Source organism: Talaromyces rugulosus, chromosome III (genome assembly GCF_013368755.1).
Source record: "Talaromyces rugulosus chromosome III, complete sequence".
Taxonomy (NCBI): domain Eukaryota; kingdom Fungi; phylum Ascomycota; class Eurotiomycetes; order Eurotiales; family Trichocomaceae; genus Talaromyces; species Talaromyces rugulosus.
In genome coordinates, this window is record NC_049563.1 from 3,020,033 (window position 1) to 3,031,889 (window position 11,857).

An 11,857-nucleotide genomic window follows, 5' to 3' on the forward strand; every position below is an offset into this window, starting at 1 on the left:
TACTAAGCATTAGCAAGCAATGTTGTAGCGCGATTTTGAAAGTCGGGGTAAACACGAGGATTAATTTATTCAGAAAGCTGTGTTGGTAAAGAACCATAGCAAATCATAATGACTCTTCATATGTAAGTTCATCATTCCCCTAAATCGAGTCAATTGACAACTTCAGCAACTTTTCTGTCGCTTCACGTCGATGGCGTCGAAAAAGAAACACGGGATAAATTTGCGCGTGTTTAGTTGCGCAGGAAGATGTGGGGCCAACTTTGGATTGAGGAATGAACAGTTCTCAGCTAGTTTTTTTTTCCTGTCATGGTCTCTTGGAAAATGTCCAATGCTGATTCAGAACTAAAATGATAGACTAAAATATGCGATATGACCAAATAAATACACGACGTATAGAGCGCAACGGACCAATAAAATATGCAACCATTTTCTGATGCTCGGCCTGTATAAATCCTATAGTTTTCAAAGATGATGGGAATAACATCGAAAGTAGATATGAAATACCTCGTGAATCATAAAACCAGACCTTCTTCAGGCACCAGACCTGATGAAAGCCAGCATTGTTTCAAGTTGCTACCATGGAATAATGGTTGCTATAAAATTCGACGAAACCCTGTAAAGTAGACTGAGGCCTGCAAAAGTCATGTTAGTGAGAAACCCCAAACAGAGCTGTTGCGGCTCGCTAACCTGCTAAAGCAAAAAGAGGCATCACCCATCTAGGGTTTTGGACGGCAATAATGGATAGCAGCAAAGAGGAAATTGTCCAGGCCGAGATTTTTATGCCAAACAAATTGTTCAGTGCCGAGATGTCGTCAAACCTAGCTGCCGTCTCTTCCAGTGCAGTCTCAAGTTGAGTTGCGCGGGTGGTTAGTCTGTCAACCATTGCATACGCGACCCTTGTACTGGATCCCAAAGCCTCTTGGGCTCGGGCTTGTGTAGCAATAGCTTCGGCGTGCAAAGTCTGTGTTTGAAGAAGCTCTTTTGCTTGATCATTTGAATGTTCCAAATGAGCTTCGAATGCGTGAAGACGCTTAGAAGTTGTTAGATTCTGTCTTGATCAAAATACAGGGGGCTTACCTCAGCTAGATGGCTTTCTTGTTGCTGAATAGTCGCAAAGCGCCCAACTAACCATTCCTATGTAACCTCGTTAGACTATTCTAACAGCAGTGACTGTAGAAATACCAAAGCTCCGTCAACGCCAGATACTGTCTGTCCTAGGTCATCAAGGGACGATCGGATAGTTAGGGCCAATTCGTGATTGGACTCCATGTCCCGAACGTCCCTTTCAAAGGAATCTCTAAACCTAGAATTCCGTAATTCGACATCGTTGTAGAGGTCGCGTATATCGGAGCGTAACTGGCTAATGCCGTTTGTAGAACCTCGAATTTCCTAACCTAGTTAGCGTTTAGTTTATGCGGTCTGTCCACGGGCATTACCTCGTTCAAGCTCGCAGAATTCAATTCCACGTCCTTCAGTTGTGAAAGTATTCTGGATATACTGAAGCCTACTGTTGCTTCAAGCTCTCGAAAAAAGTTCGCAAATGTACCTCGAACGCGACTCTGGTCTTCTTGAAGGTCGCTCACTGTTTGAGCTCTCAAGTCGCGTACTGCGTCGACAAATGCTTTGTGCCGGGCTCCTTCCAAGCTGGCATTACGTAAAGCATCCCGGAGTCCCTTGTTCATGTTTGCCATATTTTCGACGAGTGACTGGTGCAGGTTGAGCATTTCTTCTTTTTCCACCTCAATGCGTGCTGCTTGACAAATCACGAGGGCATTTTGCCTGCTGTTACTGTAACTAGTCCACCATTGGGGTCTCGATTCTAGTGTATTGAGGCAACTTTGAAGCACAGTCGACGATGTGCTGTCTTCAATGTTCGGAGAATTTGCTGTGTTGGGCCTGTTTGTGGCGATGTGAAGCGGTGAGCAAGCCGTGGGAATCGGCGTGCCAGCTCCGGTGAGCTCACATAAAGCTAATCTGACTGCGTAGATTGATTTGATCTGATCGAGGGTAGTCATGATGTCCGACTCTTGCGAATTCTCAGGCGCATTTAAGCTTTGACAAGACGTGAGGAGCTTCGTGGCGGCGATTTTACTGCAAGATGGCGAAGACTTCATCGATTCGAGTACTTGAAGAGCATTTGAAAAGACCCGGTCATGCTGCAATGTTCGTGACTGGATAAAGTCAACGAGATCCAGGTTCTCCCCCAACTGAGTCGGGTCTGCTCGGCGCAAAGTCCACTGTGTGTTGGCACTCTCATTCTGCACTTCTAAATTGGCCTTGCCCTTCGGTATGAGTGTTGTATACGAGTCAAAAAATGATGCAGAAGCGGGAACCACAAATATATATAAATGCGCCAAAGAAAGCTTCAGCTTCATTGTGTTCTGCTCACTACTGTTCCTTTGAGCGAAGACAAGGTTGAACTCTCTGTTGCAGGATCCAGCGAGGTCTGGCGTAGCAAATGTGTCTAGAAGCCAGATGGCAACCAAGGGATGTAGACAGTCATTAATAGCGATCAAGTTCAGAAAACATAAAGGTGTTTTGAAGGAGGAAGAAACAGTAGTGATGGCAAGGCGAGGCCGAAGAGGAAGGAGCTCCAGGTGAGGCCCGGTTGACACGAGAGAGACAACACCACGACATGCTGCGTCGCGTGACTCCAGGCACAGCGCGCCTGTCTACTACGTTTGGGACATCTTAAATAAGTCAAATATTATGTTTTCATTCATGCACTCTAGATGCCTGCCCATCAAAGGATGGCCCTGCAGATCATGATTTATATGATTATATCAAAATACACCACGTGACCTACTTGTCCCAATTGGGCAGCCGCGGCGGAAGAAACAATTTCGACCAGCTTCGGGGCTACAGCTCTTCCTACAACAAACCAGCCAGCCATGAATTGTCGCGCTTCACAACGCTGCCTGTTGCAGCTTTTGCGGGAACCGGTGCGCTCGCGCTCCGTCCCAACTTTTCTCGTTCCTGCGCTTTCTCAGCCATTGAGATCGCAATGTTTTTCGACTACTCCCGCAACGCAGTCCAGAATCGGGAGCGCTCCGGTTTCTGTGCCCGCAGAAGTCAACTTGAAGTTCATCGACCTTCCTCACGCAAATACTCGCGATCGTTCAAAGGAAATTCCGAAGGTGGCTATTGAGGTGAATGGACCATTGGGTATGTCGCCTTGGAGTACTGCGTTCTTGGAATCTCGACTAATAACGATACCGTGTTTACAGGCCAATTAACCCTCAACGTTCCCCCCTTTGTCACAGTCAACCACGACGAAGAACTCCGAAAGGCTACTGTCAACATTCAGGATGCAGAAATTGCGCACCAACGCGCCATGTGGGGTATGTTTTTTTTTTTCTGTGTATGATGCCGTGTCGCTGGTTCTAATATATTCTGCGTTATCCAGGGACGACACGCGCGCTTCTTCAAAACTACATCCTTGGTGTTTCCGAAGGCCACATTTGTATCCTCAGTCTGGTCGGTGTCGGTTACAGGGCAATGATCGAACCCACGGCAACCACCAAGGAGCCGGAATACCCCGGGCAGCAGTTTGTATCGTTGAAAGTGGGTTACTCTCACCCAATTGAACTGGGTGTGCCGAAAGGAGTGAAAGCTTCGACCCCTCAACCTACTCGTATTCTTCTCGAAAGTATCGACAAACAAGTCGTCACCCAGTTCGCAGCCGAGATTCGAGCATGGAGGAAACCAGAACCGTACAAGGGCAAGGGTATTTTTGTGAATGGAGAGACTATCCGCTTGAAATCGAAGAAGATCAAGTGATCGCTTTTTGGGTGTGTTTTTACTTTCAGCCTGTATGTTCTGGTGGTTGTATATCTAGGTATGATATGTGCATTAAATTCGGGAATCATGTACACTATAGCTTCTTTTGCCACAAAATGTTAAGATTGCGATCTATTTCAAGTTCAGAACCACTTGCACAGCATCAATGACTTGGTCTTGGAGGGCAGCTGGAGCAGCGACAACTCCCTTGTTATCAGCCAAGGTTCTTCCCTTGCTGAAATCAAGGCGCTTGCCATTGACATCAGTCACCTGCCCACCGGCTTCACGGACAATCAAGTCCCCGGCGGCATGGTCCCAGATTTTTTCCTGGTAGTCTTTCTTGACGGGCAATCGGAGGTAGATATCTCCAGCGCCTCGGGCGATCGAGCAGTATTTAGCTTGAGAATCCAACCTCACACTCGGAGCAGTGATTCCAAGACGTTTTGCCACGGCGGCATTGTCACCCTGGTTAGAGTGGCCAGCTTCGACACCTTCACAGAAGACAGCCTTGGATGTGTCTGGGACTGGGCGCATCGATATGGGGTTGCTCGGTGCAAGGGCGGCGTTTGTGAGGGGGCGGCTCTTGGAACCTTCTCCTTTGACAGCAGAAAACAGAACACCTTTTCCTTCTGCGTCTGATTGCTGGCCTCCGATGTCGGCCGTAAGAGATTGGGCATTGTCGACTGGCAGGTTGGGACATCCAATGACGCCCACCTTCACGTCGCCATCCACGATCAAGCCGAGACACACGGCGTACTGGCCTCCTCTCAAGAAGCCCTTGGTTCCGTCGATAGGGTCCAGGGCCCAGATGCGGCCCTTTGGTCCGCCGGGAGAATTGCCTTTGTCGATAATATCCAGCATCGCTTCCTCACTGGGCAACGGGCCACCGAGCAGTTCATCGCTGGCCTTGTCGTCCAACTTGATGTCCTTGACTAGATCCCAAATCTCTGCCCGGAGAGCAGATTCTTGCCTTAACTCGCTCGCTTCTTCTTCTCCCACGATTTCGTCGTCGGGGAAGTTCTGGGCAATGGCCTGGATGATAAGAGCCTGAGCGCCAAAGTCTCCCTTTGTGACAGGAGACTTGTCGTCCTTGGCCAATTCACCCTTGGCCTTCTCGTTGAAGACCTTCTTGGTGAGCAGAGAAGCTCTCTGGACGGCGAGTTCAGCGACTCGAAGTTCCTGTTCGTACGCCATGCTGACAGTGGTCACGAGGGGTCTTGGAGGGGTGATAAGATGCGAGGAGATAGCCTGGAGACGCGGTCGAACTCTGGCGATAATTGCCAAGGCCAGGATTATTACAGAGAGTATGAAAAAGGTAGAGAAACAGTTTCTTCTCTTTGCAATGGCCAGCATGCAATAAATAGGTCAGCAAGTAGTAAATAGGGCCAAGTATTCAGCAGAGATTGGCAGCGGGGGGGCCAATAATGCGCATTGCGCAGCCTTGGGGTGTCCCGCCCTAGGCTGCTTTAGGCAACGGCACGAGGGGCTGATGACGGCATTGGCGAAACAGTGACCGGCCGCGGTCTGTTTACTCCCTTCATTATTCTCGCTGTCTGAAGCTGCGACTGTGTCTCCATCCACTGGTGGTGCCGACTGCCCCTTGCGTCAGGTCATTCTGTCGTGTCGAGTCATTGAGGGTATCGCGGGGTCACCACCTGCGTCTTGCTTATTATTCATACCTCCGCCGCAGTGAGCTGCGATTCCAATCCACAGCTCCTTTCAATTTCGACAACAATTTTGGCTCACTTTACCACCAACGCATTCGGTAAATATTGCCGTTATTACTGAAATACCACCATGTTCAAATCCGATGTCAGTAACATTTCTGTTTGGAAGAGCCCATTTGGCCCGAGACTGATGTTGTCACCTGCTTTCTAGAAACCATATTCGGCGGTCACCGTCCAGATCGAGAGTCTGACGAGCGAGCAGTATGAAGTTGACGACTCGAGCGGTATCGTTGACTTGATAGAAGTCGTCCAAATTCAAGCAACCGGTCCGACAGAGGCCAGCCGTGCATTGCGGAAGAAGCTGTCAGTTTACTACATACACCCTGCTGCGTTAAACATTTCTTATTATCGTGTAGCAAATATGGCACCGTTCACAGACAACTGAGGGCTCTGACCATTCTCGACTTCCTCATTCAAAATGCCGGCGAGCGATTTCTGCGCGTATTTGCCGACGAGCCTTTACTTGAGCGCCTTCGAATTGCCGCAACCGATTCCATTTCGGACCCAGAAGTCAGAAAAAAGGCCCAGCAGCTTTTTGCACAGTGGGCAGCAACCCATAAAGATACCCCGGGCATGGCCGGCATTACAGGACTGTACAAACAGCTTCCAAAGAGGAAGCAACCGGCACAACAGGCACATGCAAAAGTCTTGAGAGAGCATGCTCCAGTAGCGGAGCAACCGATGGGCCACTCAGTTGCTGTGGCCGTAGGAGAGGGCCCGTCGACTCCGCTATCATCTGCAAAGGCTAAAAAGTCAAAACGTTCTTCAGCTTTTGGCTCTTCCAGTTCGAAGAGTACCAAGCGAAGTAGCTCGAAGCCATTTAACATGGAGAAGGAGAAGCCCGAGATCCTGCAGACCATTGCAGCTTCGTCAGTTGCTAGTACAAATCTACAAAACGCCTTGAAGTTGGTGAACCGAGAAACACACCGGGTTAGCGAGAGTGAAGATGTCATGGTCCAGTTTGAGAAGTGCAAAACTCTACGGCGACAGATTCTACGCTACATTCAAAACATCGAGAGTGGCGATCTTCTGGGTAGTTTGATCCATGCCAACGAAGAGCTAGTCACGGGCTTAATGGCCTTTGAGGTTCTTGACAAAAGCGTGGATTATGATAGCGACAGTGAAGATGAAGACATCATCCTTCGAGGCTTTGATGAAAATTTCGCAGGCTTATCCGTTGTTCCTCCGAAGCCACCTCGCCCGACAAGCCTACCCAATTTTCCAGATCCTCAGAAGCGCTCACCTTTCAATTTGGATGAACTAGAGAGTGCAAGTGAATCGGAGGAAGAAGACGAAAACAATCCTTTTGGAGACATCAATGAGGTCGCGACTCCGGGCTTGGAAAAGCAGCAGCCGACATGGTAAGGAACCCAGACCATCTTAAATTTACCTAAACAAGCAGAATAGAACTGACGTTTCAGCAGGCGAGAAGTTTGATGTCCAGAGATCTGAACAACATACCTTTTTGTGAATTTTCAGTGAAGAAATTGACGTGAGAATTTGCTTATAACTTTCTGCGCTGGACTAGGCAATTCAAGCTTCGTTATGCGCTATTGGTGCTTGGTGATGTGATCTCACCATACAACAATTGATATACCCCTATTTTACATGATATTTCAGATTATTTGCTTTACAATGCTAGTTTAGCCAATTTCCTTGGTTTGTTGCTAGGCGTTTATTTCGTGTAAATATATGGTTTTCTTTGATAGCATGGTACCTGAAAGCAGACAAGCAGCACACAGCTCATATTTCACTCCAGATGTTTGTTTGCTTTTCAACAAAAAAAGAAAAGAAAAGAAAATGCCCCCCCTTCAAGTGCAACCTTGATAAAATAATAGTCCAGACCAGTCCATCCATCTTCACAGATCACCGAGAAGTTTTTATTATTGCTGCCAGAATGTCGTGGAAACAGGACGAGTTAGGATACTTCTACCCCGGTCTCAAAGACGAACATTCATTCCGCCTTCCGCATTTGGCACCGGCAAGAGACAGAAGATTGTCACCTTCTTTATTTACCCCGCTCCATCTTATCCCTCCCCATCATCTCGTCGTCCACCGACGATCCCGCTTCATGCGATGCCTGTCTGCACTTAATATCGCTGCATTCGATATGGCTTCTCGATTCGCCCATGAGTTAGTTCCCTGCAGTGGAACCGAAGCTCAAGGTGCCAGAGCACATCTGCGACGCTGGGGTGACAGCTGTCGCCGGAGAAGGGATGAAGAAGTTCGGCAACAACGTTGGCACGCGGAAGAAGAAATGGGATGAGGCAAAGGCTATAGCAGAGTAACTTGGTTTCAACGTCAGCAACCTGGACGACATGATCGAGAACGAGAAAACTCCAGCGTCTCGCGTCTTCGACCCAGATGACTACCGATCCTGGATCTGGTACAACACAACACAGCACAGCACGACTCCTGGAAGAAGGAACAACGCCTCCTAGCTGCGACAGAAATAGTTGCGAATCTCCCAGGCGTCGCCGACAAGCTTTCGAGCAAGCCTCAGAAACCGACCACCAAGATGGCCCGACAAGTTCTGCCTAGCGACACCGAAAGACTTATAACTTCCGCCAAACGGCCTCCGACTCACAGCAACGACACTCCCGCACCGAAGCGACCGCTTATCCCGGGCCTTGTCGCCCAAATAACCGCCAGTGACCAACAGCCTCTCGAAGCGATGATGGATACTGAACAACCACTTCGAGCGACAACGGTTACCGATCATCCATCTCCCACAACCGCATCTCGTCGCCCTACCTCTACTTGGATGATCGCCAACTACATCGAGCTAGCCCTGTCCGAGATGCCAGACCATGACGGTGTCATCGAAGTCAAGGAATGCTTGCAACGCATGGCTCAAGGCACCTACGCAGCAGACCTTCCCTTCTTGGATGGCGATGACATCCCCATGTCGATTCGAAACGAATGGGAAGACACCTACCGATCGGAGCTTCGTCATGCCAGAGTCTGGGAGTGCAATGAGTTGCAACGAGAAGTCTTCAACATCCATTGCAAGACTTGGCTATGCGATCACTGGGCCATCAAGGAGGAGAACGGCCCTAGTGCATCTCGCTCGTTGCTGAAACTCAAGGGAGCAAACTGGGCCCAGTGCGTGCTGGTCATGTATTTAGCAGCTTAGCTACGGTCAGTGAGGACACCGGCATTTTTTTTTTTTCGTTATGTAGTGGGATTTGGAACGCCGATAGCTTTAGTCGTCCCGTACTGGGACCGGAATAGGATCATCCTTTCTCTCCCATACTATGCCTCACAATATGTTAATCTAAAAATAGTTAATTTTTATCTTAGAGGTACTCTTCTTTAAAATAATAAGTATCAAGAAGGAATCTATCTATTAAGATTATAAATAGACTTTATTTTATAAGCTTATATAATAGGCTTAATTCTTTATAACTTTGAGATAAGGTTATTTCTAGATCTAATATTGTAGGTTAGAGTTATTCCGTTGTTGTAGCCCACTATTAGCGCGTTGGAGGAGCCACCCAACCCAATTCGATAGGCCAAAACAAACAGCTCTGGTTATCATAGAGAACGAGTCTTCTAATGGCAGAGCACATCAAATTTTTGACACCGACACTGACACTGAACTGACACTGACCTGACGGAGGCGGTCAAGTTTTTGATCACACACTAGGGCATTGAGTTATAATTAGGTGGTTCCCATCCAATTCCATGTCCGCATGCGCCATTTTAGAAGCAATCGAAGCCACATGACTGGCGCGTTCGCACTACTCCAAAGAAACATTTCGTTGTTTTTTTTTTGTCTGTCCTAGGAGCTTCGTGCTTCGTACAAGATAGGGGGATTTAAGTTTTATGCTAATTCTTCGGTGCTGTCGTCACTATTCCCAGCCCACTCTAGGCTCCAGCCGTGGCTAAGAAACTCTAAAGCACACTAACCATCGAGCAGCAGCCCTATTTGGAAATGGAGCGGATTCCTTGGCACGGAGGAAGACTGCCGCCCCGTCCCGCGTGCCCGCGGCTAACTCTAATTTTATCCACCCAACAATATAAAATGTGATACATCACAAAATGCTCCAGGCACAGCCATTATTGTCCTTTTGGTTGGCAGATCTTGCCTATTTAGGGGTAACAATAAATACTCTCTTATCGGTGAATATTAAATACGCATTCAGCTTGTAATTTAGCGTGGAAAACAAAATGAGTACCTTCAAACTATGAGTCAGTATTTCCAGAAAACATTGAACGATTGGTGAGGCTGAATTTTCCGGAAGAAAGCACGGATATATCTAACCGGTCGAAATTTAATCCCTGCATCTTCCAAATTTTGAGTATAATAATAATCCACTACATGCCGAGGATTTAAACTAAACTGGCAGTGATAATGGATGAATTCGGCCGATTTTATACGCCACCTAGTAGGAAAAACCAAAATGTGGCGCTATTCTATCTGCAGTAACGGAGTGCTATCACACATAGAGATTGTCCTAACCCCCATTTACAGGTCTGAGTCATAGAAGAGTTGTGGGGGGGGGGGCTTATTAAAAGCCGCAGTGGTGAGAAACTTCCCTAGATAATAATTATCCAAACCTGTGCTATCCACCTATTTTAACATTGGTGAGAAGACTGCCTGAGAGCTCACATGTGCAGTCGAAGCTATTCCCAAAAAAAAACCAATCATGGAGCGAGATCAATACCAACATTCCCTTCCGAGGTTTATTTTACGGCCATTTTCTAAAGATGATATCCTGTTTGTGACACGAATCTGCTTTTCTCTAATATCAATGTTTGAAGGCATATAAGACTAACCACAAACTGCACCATGGAACAAAACAGCAACGTTTATAATCTCTCCCTCAATAAAACACGAGAGCAGAACCTAAACGAAACATTTGGAGAAAAGAATCTTTACCGATCAACTTCTGGAGACGAAATCGAGAAATTGCTCATGAATTTGGAATCGGATACCAGTCGTCCATTTTCTGCCATGAAAAAGGAAGTAAATTCGTCAGGGAACGATGGGGAAGATTGCTCGATCACATTATCTGACAGGGACATCGTCTCGATCAAAAAGTTCTTCGCTGTTTCAGCCTTCAGAACACGGTTTTTTCGGGATCATTTGGCCGATCCACATGGTGTGCTCCAGACAACACCGTTCATGGAGAGGAAAGAGACCTGGATCAACCTACTGCGCTTGATTTTGAAGGGTTCTTTGGAAACTCTTTCAGAGTGGAAGGAAACCGAAAGACCGAGTGATGATGGTGCAAGTAATGAATTCTATAAGAAAGCCACACACGCGATTGAGCTTTATCAGACCATTAGCAACACGCAGCTGCATATCTGGAAGACAACCGGTGCGGAAGAGTTCCTACTAGGAGACCATCTTGTACATATTGAAGGTTTTGTCGGGGAAACAAATGACCAAAGTCGGCCAAAGGCAGCGCACCTACTCATGCCTATTAGTCCATCTGTCATTGTGGCCGCTTGCAACAGCCAGTACTGTCAACAAGCGAGTATGCTGTCTAAATGTCAGCATGCATCACCGAGAGAACAGACTTTACCTGGCAGAAAAAAGCCAGGCAAAAAGGGGTACCAACCTCCAAAAACTGTTTGGATATACCCAATTACAAAATGTGAGGAGCATCAGGTCTTTATCATCAACAGAACAGTCTTCGCATCCACACGGATTGTATTCCGCAATGCTGCAGCTTTTAGAAAGGTTGTTGACGGTGTTACGGCCTCTCACCATAAATCCGATTCTCGCAATACATCAACCGCTACGATGTGCGAGGATCACTCTGAATTTTCTCAGCCCAACCTAGCTGATACAACAAGCAAGGCCTTGGGATTACTTCTTTCATTTGCCAAAGCGTACACAGAACGCATGGACAGCCCGCTTCGTGAAGAGGCCATTGGATTTTTGCGGTGTCTTGTTTACGCCACTAGATTCTATACTTCGATGGACTCACATTTTGGATGCCAGCATTGTGCTGATAACATTATGGCCGAAATCAAGGCTCTGTTGGGATAATTTCGATAATTTACCTGCGGATTAAAAGTTTAACACGCAACTTTTGTTCAATGGCGTGGTAATTGATACAAAGGACTGTTCCCATATCCAACACTAATAGGGGGAGAGAGAGAGTCCGGTTTCGAGGTTGGATGGATGCAACGACATACGACACATCCTCTATTATTAACTGAAAAGGAAAATGGAATTTGCACAAGCAGGAGGAAAAGACAGTGGACCAGAAATAGAATGTACCATATGCTTATTTGGGTTCTACACGAAGAAAAATTACATATTGATACCCTACTTGTTTGATAGCTATACGGTTGGTATTCGAATTCTATTGTACCATCCCAAGCTGAAAGCT

General features: G+C 47.1%; 6 protein-coding genes across 6 annotated transcripts; 4 read left to right on the plus strand and 2 right to left on the minus strand.

Moving 5' to 3' along the window:
- Nucleotides 1-573: 573 nt before the first annotated feature.
- TRUGW13939_05902 (uncharacterized protein) lies at nucleotides 574-2,375 on the minus strand (the record flags this gene model as incomplete). Its single annotated transcript, XM_035489060.1, has 5 exons — nucleotides 574-632; nucleotides 688-1,030; nucleotides 1,078-1,134; nucleotides 1,183-1,389; nucleotides 1,437-2,375. 5 exons carry the CDS (start codon nucleotides 2,373-2,375, stop codon nucleotides 574-576), a joined length of 1,605 nt encoding a protein of 534 aa, XP_035344953.1.
- Nucleotides 2,376-2,891: 516 nt separating this feature from the next.
- On the plus strand, nucleotides 2,892-3,780 carry TRUGW13939_05903 (uncharacterized protein; the record flags this gene model as incomplete). Its single annotated transcript, XM_035489061.1, has 3 exons — nucleotides 2,892-3,165; nucleotides 3,228-3,341; nucleotides 3,407-3,780. The coding sequence occupies 3 exons, from the start codon at nucleotides 2,892-2,894 to the stop codon at nucleotides 3,778-3,780; spliced, it is 762 nt and encodes a 253-aa protein (XP_035344954.1).
- Nucleotides 3,781-3,912: 132 nt separating this feature from the next.
- TRUGW13939_05904 (uncharacterized protein) lies at nucleotides 3,913-4,974 on the minus strand (the record flags this gene model as incomplete). Its single annotated transcript, XM_035489062.1, has 1 exon — nucleotides 3,913-4,974. One exon carries the CDS (start codon nucleotides 4,972-4,974, stop codon nucleotides 3,913-3,915), a length of 1,062 nt encoding a protein of 353 aa, XP_035344955.1.
- Nucleotides 4,975-5,577: 603 nt separating this feature from the next.
- On the plus strand, nucleotides 5,578-6,872 carry TRUGW13939_05905 (uncharacterized protein; the record flags this gene model as incomplete). Its single annotated transcript, XM_035489063.1, has 3 exons — nucleotides 5,578-5,592; nucleotides 5,659-5,810; nucleotides 5,864-6,872. 3 exons carry the CDS (start codon nucleotides 5,578-5,580, stop codon nucleotides 6,870-6,872), a joined length of 1,176 nt encoding a protein of 391 aa, XP_035344956.1.
- A 532-nt stretch (nucleotides 6,873-7,404) lies between these two features.
- On the plus strand, nucleotides 7,405-8,643 carry TRUGW13939_05906 (uncharacterized protein; the record flags this gene model as incomplete). The annotated part of the gene is made up of 2 exons (XM_035489064.1): nucleotides 7,405-7,672; nucleotides 7,910-8,643. 2 exons carry the CDS (start codon nucleotides 7,405-7,407, stop codon nucleotides 8,641-8,643), a joined length of 1,002 nt encoding a protein of 333 aa, XP_035344957.1.
- A 1,659-nt stretch (nucleotides 8,644-10,302) lies between these two features.
- On the plus strand, nucleotides 10,303-11,511 carry TRUGW13939_05907 (uncharacterized protein; the record flags this gene model as incomplete). Its single annotated transcript, XM_035489065.1, has 1 exon — nucleotides 10,303-11,511. One exon carries the CDS (start codon nucleotides 10,303-10,305, stop codon nucleotides 11,509-11,511), a length of 1,209 nt encoding a protein of 402 aa, XP_035344958.1.
- Nucleotides 11,512-11,857: the final 346 nt, after the last annotated feature.